This window comes from Polypterus senegalus, chromosome 11 (genome assembly GCF_016835505.1).
Source record: "Polypterus senegalus isolate Bchr_013 chromosome 11, ASM1683550v1, whole genome shotgun sequence".
Taxonomy (NCBI): domain Eukaryota; kingdom Metazoa; phylum Chordata; class Cladistia; order Polypteriformes; family Polypteridae; genus Polypterus; species Polypterus senegalus.
Window position 1 is genome coordinate 61,005,288 of NC_053164.1, and position 13,463 is coordinate 61,018,750.

Below are 13,463 nucleotides of genomic sequence, written 5' to 3' on the forward strand. Positions count from 1 at the left end.
TATGACCTGGTAGCATGAAGTTACAGGACAGGTAACCCACATGTTAACAGGGATTCCTGATCCTCTGTCTGGGCAAAGAACGAAGCTACACAAAGCACAGTAGGACACAAGAACAATTCCTGGACAATAAGAGCCAGATGAAGTTTGGTTATGGAAGTAATGGCAAGAGGCTGGCTACCTGCCTCTATTCACGTTATAACACGTGGTTTCTAAGTAGAACTTGTGGAATTGTGTTTTCCTTTGGTAGAGAACCAATCCACAAGCTGCTTAACAGACATATTTACAGTAGAGGAGGGAAACCCAATGTGCTAGAAATACCTTGCTATTTCCTAAATTGGTAAGCATGGTAGGCCAGCAGAGTTTTGATGTGTTTTTTTTTGTTTGTTTTGATGCTTTGTGTCCTCCTTTTGTTTATTCCTCCCTTGTGGGTTTGGTAAATGCATCTGCTTGATAAAGTTAGAATTTCTAGTTTCCTTATCCAGAGTACTGAGAAATGCCAGGACATGCACTCTTAAGGAGGCTGTTTAACAATTTATTTAGAATAACATAATACATTGCACAATATCAGAGAGCTCATATTTTATCTCCACTTGAAACATTTATACTAGAACCTTTTTGTTATGTAATCTTCAGACTTTTACATTGAGAATCTTCCCTGGTGATCATCCCAAAGCACTTCTTATGCAGCCTGCATTCCTGTAGTTTAAACCCTTTACTTTATAAGCAACCTCCTGGAGGCAAGGTTATTGTTTTCCTCCTCTTTAAAGACCAACCAGTTACAGTTTATGCATAAAGTACCATATGTGCTTAAATTGCAGCTCTGCTCCTTTGATGTAAAAATGCAAATGCAATTTATCTAATGAAAGGGCAAAAGTTCACCTAAGAAAAGGATGACAGCTGGCATCCTAAGCAGTTGTTTTTCTTATATCCTCATTAAAAAAAATATGCATATTCCATAAAATAATGAAAGAATGTAGTATAAAATATTTAAAAACATTGTTACCTTTACTCAAATTTCTTGCTAATTTGCTAAATATCCACTGATTTTACAATGTGCCATGTGCTGAAGCCACTCGTTGCTTGTTGCCAAGAATATAAAGCAGAGAAAACAGGATATGAATTGGAAACCCCAGAGGTTATTTATTTTATTAGGAATTGTTAAATCAGTCATCTCACATGCCATTCTGAACCTTCACTTTTTAATCACTAGACCACACTATACAATTGAATTTAATAGCACGTGTCATAGTGCACACCAGTCTTAGCAAGCCTAGTAAAGCTGTTTACACATTCTCAGTACCCACAGAACAGTGCCATCTAGTGTTGTTAGGTGGAATGTCAAATATTAGAAAATATATGGTCATTCAATACCAAATGGGTAATTGCAATGGCCAAGCAATGACATGTGTGAAGTATATCTAAGGCTGCATTTACATATTAGGAATGCCAGTTGTGTGTTTCATATTGTTTCCCAAGGATGTATTTTTCTTCTTTGGAACATTAAATTTAAGTAAGGTGATGTTTAAAATACGACACAAGTTAGTTATATGAGCAGGCTAAAAGGCAAGGGCTGAATGGAAGAATAGTGCTATGCTTCACATTTCAACACCGCCCAATTTAATCCTACTATCACCTGAGGTTTGCTTGTGAGCTTATTATTGACATGTTACTATTGTCTGAAGGAGATAAGCACATGACGAAAAGGCTTGTGAGGTATCCAAATGGCCATTAAAGCTGGCCAGAATTCACAGAAAAGCTTCACCTAAACTCAGCCAGTTCCTAACTTTGAACAGCAGGTTAGGCCAAGCTAAGCCCCAAAAATGTTCTTAAAAAAGGAGAAGGTATATGTATACAAAAAGAATAGACCTATTTATAACCAGAAGAATATCAGAAAGGTTCTTATTTTTTATTGTTTGCTAGTTAATAGTTAAGAAATCCTCCAGCACTATTATACCATGGAAGACCCACAGAGTGTCTAATTTAAAGAAAACATGCTGGAGAGCTGAGCATAACATGGAGAAAAACTTAATTGATTGTTCACTATGAAATATTGAAGGCTAAAATAACGAAATATAACAACATACTTCGTCTTGAGAGGCAGTGCTACCTCTCTAAAATTATAAATAATAATGCTGGTAATCCAAGAGTTTTATTCTCTACAATTGATCATTTGCTAAACCCAAGTCACTTAATGGAACACCTCAAGAAAACTACCAGTGAAACTTCTGAGGCTTTTTCTATTATTTTTAAACACAAAATTAATTATATTAGAAATAATATAGTACATCCTCCCAAAGCTGATCCAATTAAATCCCAGTATTCCGTTTTAAGTGAATTAAATTCTTCCACCAGAATAACACTTGTATTTAACACTGACCCCGTCTCTCTTTGTTCATTGACCCAATGTCTTACTTGTGTTTCTGAATAGATGAGTAGCAATTTTCTCAAAGTAAATAAGGAGAAAACAGAAATGAGGATATTAGAAATAAACGATCCATTAGGCTTAAATGTCAAGATGGAGGTAAAGAATTTAGGGGTAATTATTGACTCTGACCTAAATTTTAAATAAAATACTAATCAGATTACCAGGCCAGATTTTTTTCACTTGAGGAATATAGCAAAAGTTAGATTCCTTATAACTTTGCAAGATGAGTTCACACTTTTGTTTTTAGTCAATTAGATTACTGCAACTCACTCCTCTCAGGACTATCCAAAAAAGACATCAATCGATTACAACGAGTGCAGAATGCAGCTGCTAGAATCTTAACTGGGAAAAAAAGTCTGAGCACATCTCTCCAGTTTTGATGTCATTACACTGGTTACCTGTGCCAATTAGAATTGACTTTAAAATACTGCTTATGGTTTACAAAGCATTAATAAAATCTCACTCCATCCTATATTTTGGAATGCATGTCATCTTACACTAAAAAATCATAACCCTAGATCTTCAAATGAGTGTCTGATTATAATTCTAAGAGCTAAAGTTAAAATAAGTTGTGAGGCAGCCTTCTGCTGTTATACACCTAAAATCTGGAATTGTTTACCAATAAAAATTTGCCAGCCTAATACGGTGGAGCATTTTAAAAAACTGCTAAAAACCCATTACTTTAAAATGGCTTAATCGTAGCAATATTTTAGTTTATTACATTGTATTATCATTTTCATCGAGGCCCCACAATCTGTATTAATCTTTACTATTCTCTGCTGTTCTTTTTCCATTTTTTCTGTGGTATAATCTGATCAGGGCACCATGCAATTCCTAAATTGATAGACTGAAGGCAGCACCCTAGATGTCCGCATGATCATCATCATCAAATTCTTTCATGTGAAGCCTGAAAACCATGAGGACTGATTTAGATAATTTATGTTAAGTAGATTACCCAGTAGGGGCTGGGTGGTCTCTTGGCCTTGGAACCTCTGCAGATTTTGTTTTTTTCTCCAGCCCAGCAGGTTTTTTTTTGTTTTTTTTCTGTCCTTTTGGCCATCTGACCATACTTTATTCTTTGTTACGTAGTATTGCCTAATCTTATTTTTGTTTCATATAAACTCTTCTTTCTTCATCTTGTAAAGCGTTTAGTATAAAAATGTGCTATGAAACCAAGTCCCAAATACACTAACAAAAATCAAATCCTGGAGACAGAAGCATAAAATGCAGGGGGAAAAGCAAAATTAAAGACAAAAGGCAATACCTTTCTTCCACCAAAACAACTTCAGTGAACAGCTACCTCTGGGTTTAAATAGCCAAAGGGCAGATAAGTCCTGATTTAGGGGTGGCATGGCATCTTGGGGAAACACCCACAAAGAACATCAAACATGGGCACATTTAAATAAACAGTACAAAATGGATAAATTATAGTAATATTAACTGAAAAAAACATATAATTTAAAAAATAGTAATTGAAAAAATAACAAATACAACAATTACACAAGCACAGTAGTAGCACTGCTGCCTCGCAGTTAGGAGACCTGGGTTCGCTTCCCGGGTCCTCCCTGCGTGGAGCTTGTATGTACTCCCCGTGTCTGCGTGGGTTTCCTCCGGGCACTCCGGTTTCCTACCATAGTCCAAAGACATGCAGGTTAGGTGCATTGGCGATCCTAAATTGTCCCTAGAGTGTGCTTGGTGTGTGTGTGTGTGCCCTGTGGTGGGCTGGTGTCCTGTCCAGGATTTGATTCTGCCTTGCGCCCTGTGTTGGCTGGGATTGGCTCCAGCAGACCCCCGTGACCCTGCGTTAGGATATAGCGGGTTGGAGAATGACTGACTGACTGACTGACAATTACTGTGCACAGAAAACAGATACAAACCAGGGCAAAGAAAACTTTGTAACACAATTTAAACAACTTCAATGCACTTTAAAATCACTCCCTTATTTTCTTAACCAGTTTCTTCTTTCTAAGCTTTCAGCTTCTGTGTCCCTTTTCTCATTTTTAGCCCATTTTCACTTTGTGTTTTGATCTTGTATTAATATGTGACTGATCTGTGTTTTGACCTTTAACTTTTCCTGACTTTGTGCACACCTACTTCCTTCTTTTTTCTATTTTAGAAGGATCCATGCACAAGTTTCACCTGGCAACTATGTTTTTTTTTCTTTTTTTCTTTCTTTCTTTCTTTCTTTCTCAATCTTAAAATTCATGCTGTTAATCCTGCGTAAAGAATGCCATCTGCAGCTCTTGTCACCTTGATGTGAGTAAATCTTGATAAACAACTCAAGGAAAAGAGTAAACACACAAGAGCCCTCTGGGGAATGTAAGATTTCTGCATGTCACTGCACCACTCCTATTTCAGTCCTTTTACATTTTGTTTATCGTTCATTTACCACATCTTCCTCCCATGCATCATGTTACTCCTCCAACAGTTTGCATAAACCACCCAGCACAATGGTCATAATTGGTGCTGTTTGAAATGACAATGCTCAACCTCTCTACATGAAAAACAGAATATTTCAGCAATGTAGTACAATTATGTAAATTGTATTTCTTCCGTAATTCTCTGTTACCATGGAAATGCTCTTTGTGTACAATGCCTTACCTGCAAGTTACATGGCAGAATGCCACTGAGTTACAGGATCTTCATAAAATGGAATACATTATGTATTTTATAACATTTTGGATAATATGAACCTACAGCCTCATAGCGGAAACAATTGAAGAATGGGTGACCAGTCCTAGTATTTAAAAAAGATCAATCAACATCAGTATGGATACACATTTGTTAAGGAGGAATTAAATAAAATATGCAAAAAATAGGCAGATAAACTAGTTGGCCTTGTGAATCATATAATAAATAATGACTTTCAATTTCATAGCTAACATGATTTTCATTAGTGTTATCAATCACACCAAATTTCAAGATTTTGTAATGGGGCGGTTTTAACCATAGTAAACCAGAAAATGCGTAAAAATGAATTATTACATAGGAGTACATTTTCAAAATACACTTTAACTAATGTCATTTCTCATATCAATATGATTTACTGCATGAGAGAAAAGTGGGGATTTGGAGGCTAATTTTGTGGCAACCGGTGCCAAAGACAACTAACCTAGTAACTGCCATTGAACTTGTAAACTGCATTCCTTTATGAAAAATAAGGAAATTAAAGGATCCACAGAAAATATAAGCAGACATGGGTAGAATATCTGCAAACTCCACAGAGACTGAGCCAAAAATTGAACTTAGCTACTATACTACACATTACTATGCTATACTATACTACATCCTAGGCACAAGTATGAACCACTGGACCATTGTGCGACAAGCTAGCTTTACCCTGCTGGTGATGTTTTGTCAAAATAGTAATCCTGCTCAGTACGAGAGGAACCTCAGGGTCAGAAATTCTGTGTATTTGCTTGGCTGAGGATCCAATGGTGTGAACAAAAACAACAATATTTGTTTATAGAGCACATTTTGATACAAATAACGTATCTGGATGTGCTTTAACAGATATCAATGTGAAACTTACGAAAAAAAGAAAAACAATTAAGATAAGACAATAATGTTAAAGATATGTAACAAGGAAAAAAATAAAACAAATAAATCTATACAATCTTAAAAAACAGATAAATATCAAACTACCATCTGTGGGTTTATGACTTAATGACTTTAAATCAGAATACTGAATGAACGGCTGCTCCCTCTTCCTCTTCTTCACTGCATGTTCATGGGCAACCTTATGCTAAATCATTTGTAGAAGACCTTATTCACCAGATTACCTGGTTTGCACATCCACCAAGGGGTGGTATGGAAATGGTAATATTAAAAAGAAAATTTATAGGAACAAAGTGATGTACAATGAAGATTTTGCAACAATAAATAAATAACTCTCAATCCAGTTCAAGACTGTGGGAGGCGCAGTGGCATACAGTAACTATAGGCAGTGCCCACGGGGCTGAGGATACCGTAGTAACTTTTTTACTAACATGCTTGCCTCCTTAATACTGGAATGAAAACTTCATAAAGTGTAATTATGATTATTGCTCTTTTATGTAGCTTAAATACTGTATATTGCCAGCAGCTATACCACCTGATCTTCAGAACAGGTAATCCACCTGATGCTAAACATGTTTGGGCCCAGCCAATACTTGGATTGGAGTCCATCTAGGAAAAACTTGGGTTGCTGCTAGAAGAGGTGTTGAGGAGGGGCCATTTACCCTGTGGTCTGTGTGTGGATGCCAATGCATCAGTGCAGTGACTGGGACACTGTGCTGTAATAATTGTTGTGGTTCTTCTGATGAGATATTGTATAAAGCTAAGGTCCTGAGTCTCTATGGTAATGAAACATGCCTGGACCCCTTTCAAAAAGAATAGGGCATTTCTCAATTTCCTGGCTAAATTTCCCACCATGCTTGGTCATTCTGGTTACTAATCATTCCCTGTCTCTAACTGACAAACTATCTCTCTCACCACTTCACTATCTAATGGCTAATAAGTGGTGAGTATACAAATGGTTACCATTGCATTATCCAGGTGGGTGATATGGTATTTGATTTGACTCCTCACTGTCACTGTAAAGAGTTTTGGGAAGGTAAAAAAACACTATATGTACATAATTCATTATTATTATTATTATTATTATTATTATTATTATTATTATTATTATTATTATTATTATTGTGTATCTCATTGATACATTATTTTATTTAATTCAGTTAAATTTTACATGAGGGGCCTGAGTTACCTTTATTTTGCAATAAGCCTGTCAAATTTTGCCACTGGGGAGTTGGAAGTCTTTTGCAACACCATCAGGTAAAAACTAGCCTAGATGGGTTCAAAGACCGGACTCATACATACAGCCACAAGGTGCTAATTTACAGAAAGGTTTCTGGACATGGAATTAAAATCAAATTAATGAGACACAAGAAGATAAGGTGTGAACTTCACACAGACATTACCTTAGTGTAGATTTTGAACCCAGGAACCTAGAGCCATAAGGTAGTGGCACTAACCACAATTACGATAATAATGTTGTATGCAAAAGAATCTTGCATTAACATAGTTTGTGCAAAAGTAATAACTTTTATTTAACATGAACAAATAGATTGTTACAAGATGAGTTTCATATGGTAATTAGTGCACACTTCGGAACAGTGCTTCTCAGGTCTGGTCCATTTTCTTTTGGCTTTGCTTTACTGTGCTTTCAGTCGCTTAATAATTCCACCAAGTTACAATAATGTTTTATTTTAGCAGGATTTTTAAATAGCTTTACAAATTCATAAATTTCAAGCATGGCTACATCTGGAGTCAGTCTTTGTGCCAGCAACTGTACTTAAAAGAGAAAAGACTGCAAAGAATCCTGTGAGAAATACAGTGATAAGATACTTCTAAAATGCTGTGTTTTGATATGGTGATGGTAAGCTCAGATTTATGGTTTAGGGAAGGTGGGAGAGGTATTTTTCACTTAATAGAAGTGCTCTTCCATTGCTGTATAGAACTTCAGGTGAAACATGGCACTTTTTTGTTGCAGCATTTGTTAGGACATCTATGGCAAGTCAGCAATCCCCTTCTTTGGTGGAGGGCCAGCGGGTTTCTCAGGCTCTTTGCCTTTGTCTTCAAACATCAGGATTCTATCAAGGAGAAAGAAAGGTTTAAGGTGAGTAAAACATGTGTGCAGATACACTTAAACAGGACCTGTATAAATGTTAAAATACGTTATAATGCTGTTACTGCAAGACTTCTAAGACACTGTAAGACTGCTAACATTCTAGAACTATTTTCAATTTATTGCATTAGATCAAGCCCCCATCAACATTTCACATCTTTAAGTTACAAAAATGTCACTGCGCCTATTAAACTTGGAAAGGAGCAATCAATGAATCTATTTCCTAAGCCAGGTAATCCAACTGAGTATTGTAGGAGACACAGATTCATGTGCAAAGCAGAATCCTGCATTGGATGGGACATCAGTTGATGATAAGGCACACACCCACCAAGCTGGCTTTGCCTTACCAATTAAACTAAAACTTATAACTTTGGATTAAAAAAAAAAATCACACAGTCTCATAAAGAGTGAGCAGATTGCACATACTGTAGATAGACTGAGATAGGATTTGAACCCAGAACTCTGGAGCTGTGAGGCAGCAGTCCTAACTACCATGCTACCACAGACTAGTTAAGAATGATAAAATGCAAAATACCAGTAAACAAGAAGGACTTTATAACCTTTTTCCACTGTTGCTTTGCTTCAATCAGGCAGTAATTAGCTGTGACTGGTTTCTTCTTCTGTTATTGTGATGGCAACAACAACCAGCAATAGAAGGTCAAGTAAATGCCAAACGACAGACTAGCAGCATAACAGTTGCTACAAGGCAACATGATAGTAATTGATTTAGCGTCCACAGATGCAGAGAAGAGTATCACTGTACTCTAAAGGCCATTTCCTCCTTCACCTCCTGGTCACTGATGGTCTGTTTATCTTTACAGTTTATAAATACACATTCCATTTACTTATTGTGTGAAGTGACTGTGTCATGTTAAGTTCTTACGTTTTTCAGTCTACACACTTCTATTAGCTCAGCACATACTAGACTAAACTGCCGAAAAGGATTCCATGATGTTCTAAAAGCCAATGCATGACTTAGTTTTGAAATATTCCATTGAGAGCTTAAACCTTTTATGTTTATTGTTAACATGAGCAGTAAAATAAATTCTAACCCATTTAATATTATTTTTACCAGCAGGGCTAACTGGTGCTGCCCAAGGTGGAATAAAATACAGATGTACACCCTAAGGGAATTTGTTTTCCCCCAAAATATTTTGTTGCCTACTTTGCTGATTGGCACCAAGTCCCTAAAATGCCTCTTGAGGTAATTCCCTTAATAAAGCAAAGGTGCAGTCAGATTTCAGAATGAAACATAGCCTGCACAAATGGCGAATCTGTGCAACACTTGAGGGAGATGGATCAACTGTATAGATTTGCATATTGGACAAACTAACACATTTAGCTTTGTAAATTACATTTACTTCCTTTTCACTTTTTAACTGAGTGAACAGTGAATTCCAGTGGACTGGTTGTACTGGGGACGGCCCAGTGATTATTAATACTGCATCACAACTCTAATTGTTGGATTCAGTCTCTGGTCTCAGGCTATGTGGAGTGGGCACATTACTTTTGGATCTGTTGATTTCTCTAGGAAAAATGTTTCCCATCCACAGCTCAGTGATATGCAGTTAAGATTAATTTATGAGTGTAAATTGTATCAATGAAAGTGGGTGTGTATGTTTACATCATTGTGTACTGCAATAAATAGTCAGGTAGAACTTAATTTGTCCCCAGGGGAAGATCTGATCTTTTACAGAAGCTCTTTAAATAAATACATACCTAAATAGGAAGATAAATAAGAAAGTAAGTAAATAAATAAATAAATAAATACACACACACACACACACTTTGGTCTGAACAAAGAAGAAAATTAAAAAGAAAGAAAAATTCTGACTTGTCTGGCACAGTCACAGTAAGGCATTATGCAGAGGTATTGCTGTTGGTATAAAGGAGCCCAGTAGTGTTTCTTGATACACTTCTGCTGAATAAAGGTGTTGGCTGAAAGTACTTATTAGTGTATCAGAGAGAGAATATGCAGCCTTGTTCATAATGACACTCAGTTTTGCTACTGCCCGCAGGGGGACCACAGTGTGTCCAATAACTGAAATTGCCCTTTTAATTAGCCTGTTAAATCAGTGGACCTCTCTTGAAGTGATGTTACTGGCCCAGCACATCATAGCATAGAAAATTGCCATGGCTTTCACAGAGTTATAGAAGATATGAGGGATGAACAATGGACTACTATTCTTTCTTGAGATGGTTCCTTCATTGTGAGCAATGCTGACAGAACTGGTTTTGACTTCCTGTGACCCCATAAAGGTAAAGCAAAATGACAAATTGAATGATAGTTTCTTAGTGGAACTGCATGCCAGAGAAATGGTTAGTGCTATTGCCTGCCCGTTTCCAAGACCGGCACCATCTCTATATAACCTTCTACTCTCCTTGCATTGCAATGATTTTTTTTTCTTTGTACATTGCTTTCCATATATGTGTCAAAGATGTGCATGCTGCCTTTATTGGTAAGCCCAAGCTATGTTTAGGTGTATGAATGAGACCTGCCATCAGACAGAACCTCATTGATGTTCAGCTCCAGCCAGATGTCTGATGCTGCCTGATTAGGCTATATCTCTCCATGAGCCTATAATAGAAAGGTCAAATCAAAAAATGAAATATTGGATAGCTTGAAGTGTCATATAGGCAGTTAACATCAGGCTCCATTGTTAGGAAGGTTATTTTTCTAAGTCAGTTAAAGAATTCAGAACTACACTATGATTATAAAGTCAATCCTAATGTCCTCCATTACTGAATGATTTGGACCAATTACTGTTGAGGACAAGACAAGACTTATCATTTCGGCTGCAGAGAAAATAATTGGGTGTGATTTGCCCAAACTTCAAGATTTATGTAAAGCATGCATGCAAAGATTATCTCCCAGATATTATATCATTCAAGCTCTCTCTTTTGGGAAATGTTTACACAGCACTAAAGTAATTACAGTACATTCATTTGCATTCCATTCCATGGTGGCACATTTATTAGAGCTCCTGTCCAATAGTGCCAAAGATATGGAGTTAATTCCCATTTGAATCGTTGTCTGTTTTCTGTTTATATGACCTTCCCATGGGTTTCTTAGAGTACTCTGGTTTTCTTCTGACATAACAGAGATGTGTGTCCTGATTTAATAAATGACTCTAAACTGTTTCAGTAAGTTATTGAGTGATTGGTGATTTAAATCTGGTATGAATGAGTGCACATGTGACTTATGATGAACTGGTATTACGCCCATGATTGACTACTGCCTTGTACCCAGTGATGTTGAACACAAACCCTGGTCAGGTGGAGAGTAATCAGTCTGTTTTAGACATTGAAACTACAGTACTACTGTGTAGACAACATGCAGATTGTATGCCACTCCATTCCCTGTAACTTACTGCATCTCCAGAGTGCTATAGTCTGGAAAAGAACAGAAAGCCTCCGGAAATACAATGGAGTATAACATTCAAGATGATTCTTTTCCAGTTCCACACACTTTATTTATCATGATTTTTTATTCCTCCTTTAAAGATACCCAAACTCAAACAGAAAATAAAAGTCTAGATCTGTAAACTTGTACCTACCTAGGTGTCATATAATGCTTTAAATGTCGCTTCTTTCATTTGGATTTTAATGGCCTCAGTATGATTTATTACCTCCTGTTTTATTAAAATCAATAGACAGTCCTGTTTCAAATGCTGAATTTGTACTTTTTGTTAAGTAAAATCAAAACAACATTAAAATTCTATAAAAAGAATATAGACTGTTTTTAAAAATAATTTAAAAGTATGCAGCCAGCAGCCACAACAGATCGATGCTACTCTGATTGTTTTTAGAGTGTTCAAAACTAATAATTGTTTACTGAGTCAAAACATGCATTACTTTTGTGCTGTGTTCTTCACTAAATGTTCATCTTTGTTAAATCCAAAATACTAAGCCAAGTCTGACCTAAATTAAATATTTGTTGTACTTTCAGGTTTCCAAGTATTGAACCACGAATGAGCTGTGCAGATGAGCTTTTCTTTGCCTGTTTGGATTCTCAACTGTGTTTATACAATATTGACTCACAGTTTTAAAATGGCTGATTTCTTCCCCAGCATCATGCAGATGAAGTCTTTATAGCTGATGGTTTCACCAAATCCTCCTGTCACTTCAGATATCATCTTTTTGAGCTCCAAATGAGTCTTGGCCACACCCAGCTTTTCCAGCATCCTTTTCAGGCCCATCATGTCTAAAGCAAAGAAAGAGAAAGCTTGGCGTATATAAACATTTTTATTGAGCCTAGAAGAAATGGAGGAAGGCAGTTAGAAACAAATAACTTTGTCATCTCTGAGTAAACTCTTCCAGCCCATTTCCAGAACACTGCTGAGACTGCATACCTAGTGAGAAAGGAATATTAAAGCAATGGGTGAGTATAGAACATAATGTTCTCAAACTTGATCAATCTCTGTTAAAACCATGTTGGGATGGAGAAGCACCCGGGACAAGGATACATGTTTATCGCAGGGCCACCTTCACATATTCCCTTACGATGTCAATTTAGAGTCAAAAATTAAGACAAATTAGACACAAGCATGGAAATGGAAGCCATAACCCTGGATCCATGTGGCAGCAGTACGAACCACTGTACCACCCACTAAAGTATGTATCCATGTAAAATAGGGCTGCTGCAGATAATCATGAAGACACATGTACAGCAGGCAACATGACTATAATTCAATGCAATTCAAGCAATCCATCCATCTTCTTAATGCACTTAATTAGATTTTTAATTTATTGTACTGTATCAGATGCAAAGATGAAAATAATTGTGGATGAGATTTGAGTCCATGGAAGAGAAACATCTGACTCTAAAACCCACTTCAAGAGAATTCAAAAGTTCAAAGCAATGGTGCAATTGTCTTACTTGTATTTTAACAAATGGTATACAGGCAGAGTAAGTGAATGCATAGTGAGTCAGGATCAGGAACTAAACCACCAACTTGCTGGTTTAAAGTCCTATGCTTCTGCAATTAGGCCGCATAACTTAACTTAACTTTTTGAAACCTGTTTAATACAATTCAGACTCATAGTGGATCAGAGCAAATCCTGGAAGCACTGGGCACAAGACAGGAGCCAGCCTTGGATAGAGGGCCAGTGTATCACACGTATCAGTCACACACAAATCCACCCAGGGTTAATTTAAAAGCACAAATTAAAAAAAAAAAAAAAACACACACATCTTTAGGGGTATTAGAGGAAAAATAGAATGTGATTAGGGAAAACATCCTAAAAAGAAGAAAACAGGCATACTCCACATCAACAAAGACCAGGCATTGGATTCAAATTCAGGACTCAGAATCCGTAAGGCTGCAGTTTTAGCCACTAAGTTTCCTAAATGTAACACGATAGTTACAT

General features: G+C 36.7%; 1 protein-coding gene across 1 annotated transcript in view; it reads right to left on the reverse strand.

The window, feature by feature from the left end:
- Positions 1-7,490: 7,490 nt before the first annotated feature.
- The window catches only part of LOC120539060 (allograft inflammatory factor 1-like), a 48,271-nt gene continuing 42,298 nt past the window's right edge, over positions 7,491-13,463 (reverse strand). Inside the window, exons 5-6 of the mRNA XM_039768778.1 lie at positions 12,135-12,297; positions 7,491-8,058 (exon numbers count right to left, since the gene is read on the reverse strand). Coding sequence (XP_039624712.1) covers positions 7,974-8,058; positions 12,135-12,297 — 248 coding nt within the window. The 3' untranslated portion in view covers positions 7,491-7,973. The remainder of the gene's footprint in view (positions 8,059-12,134; positions 12,298-13,463) is intronic.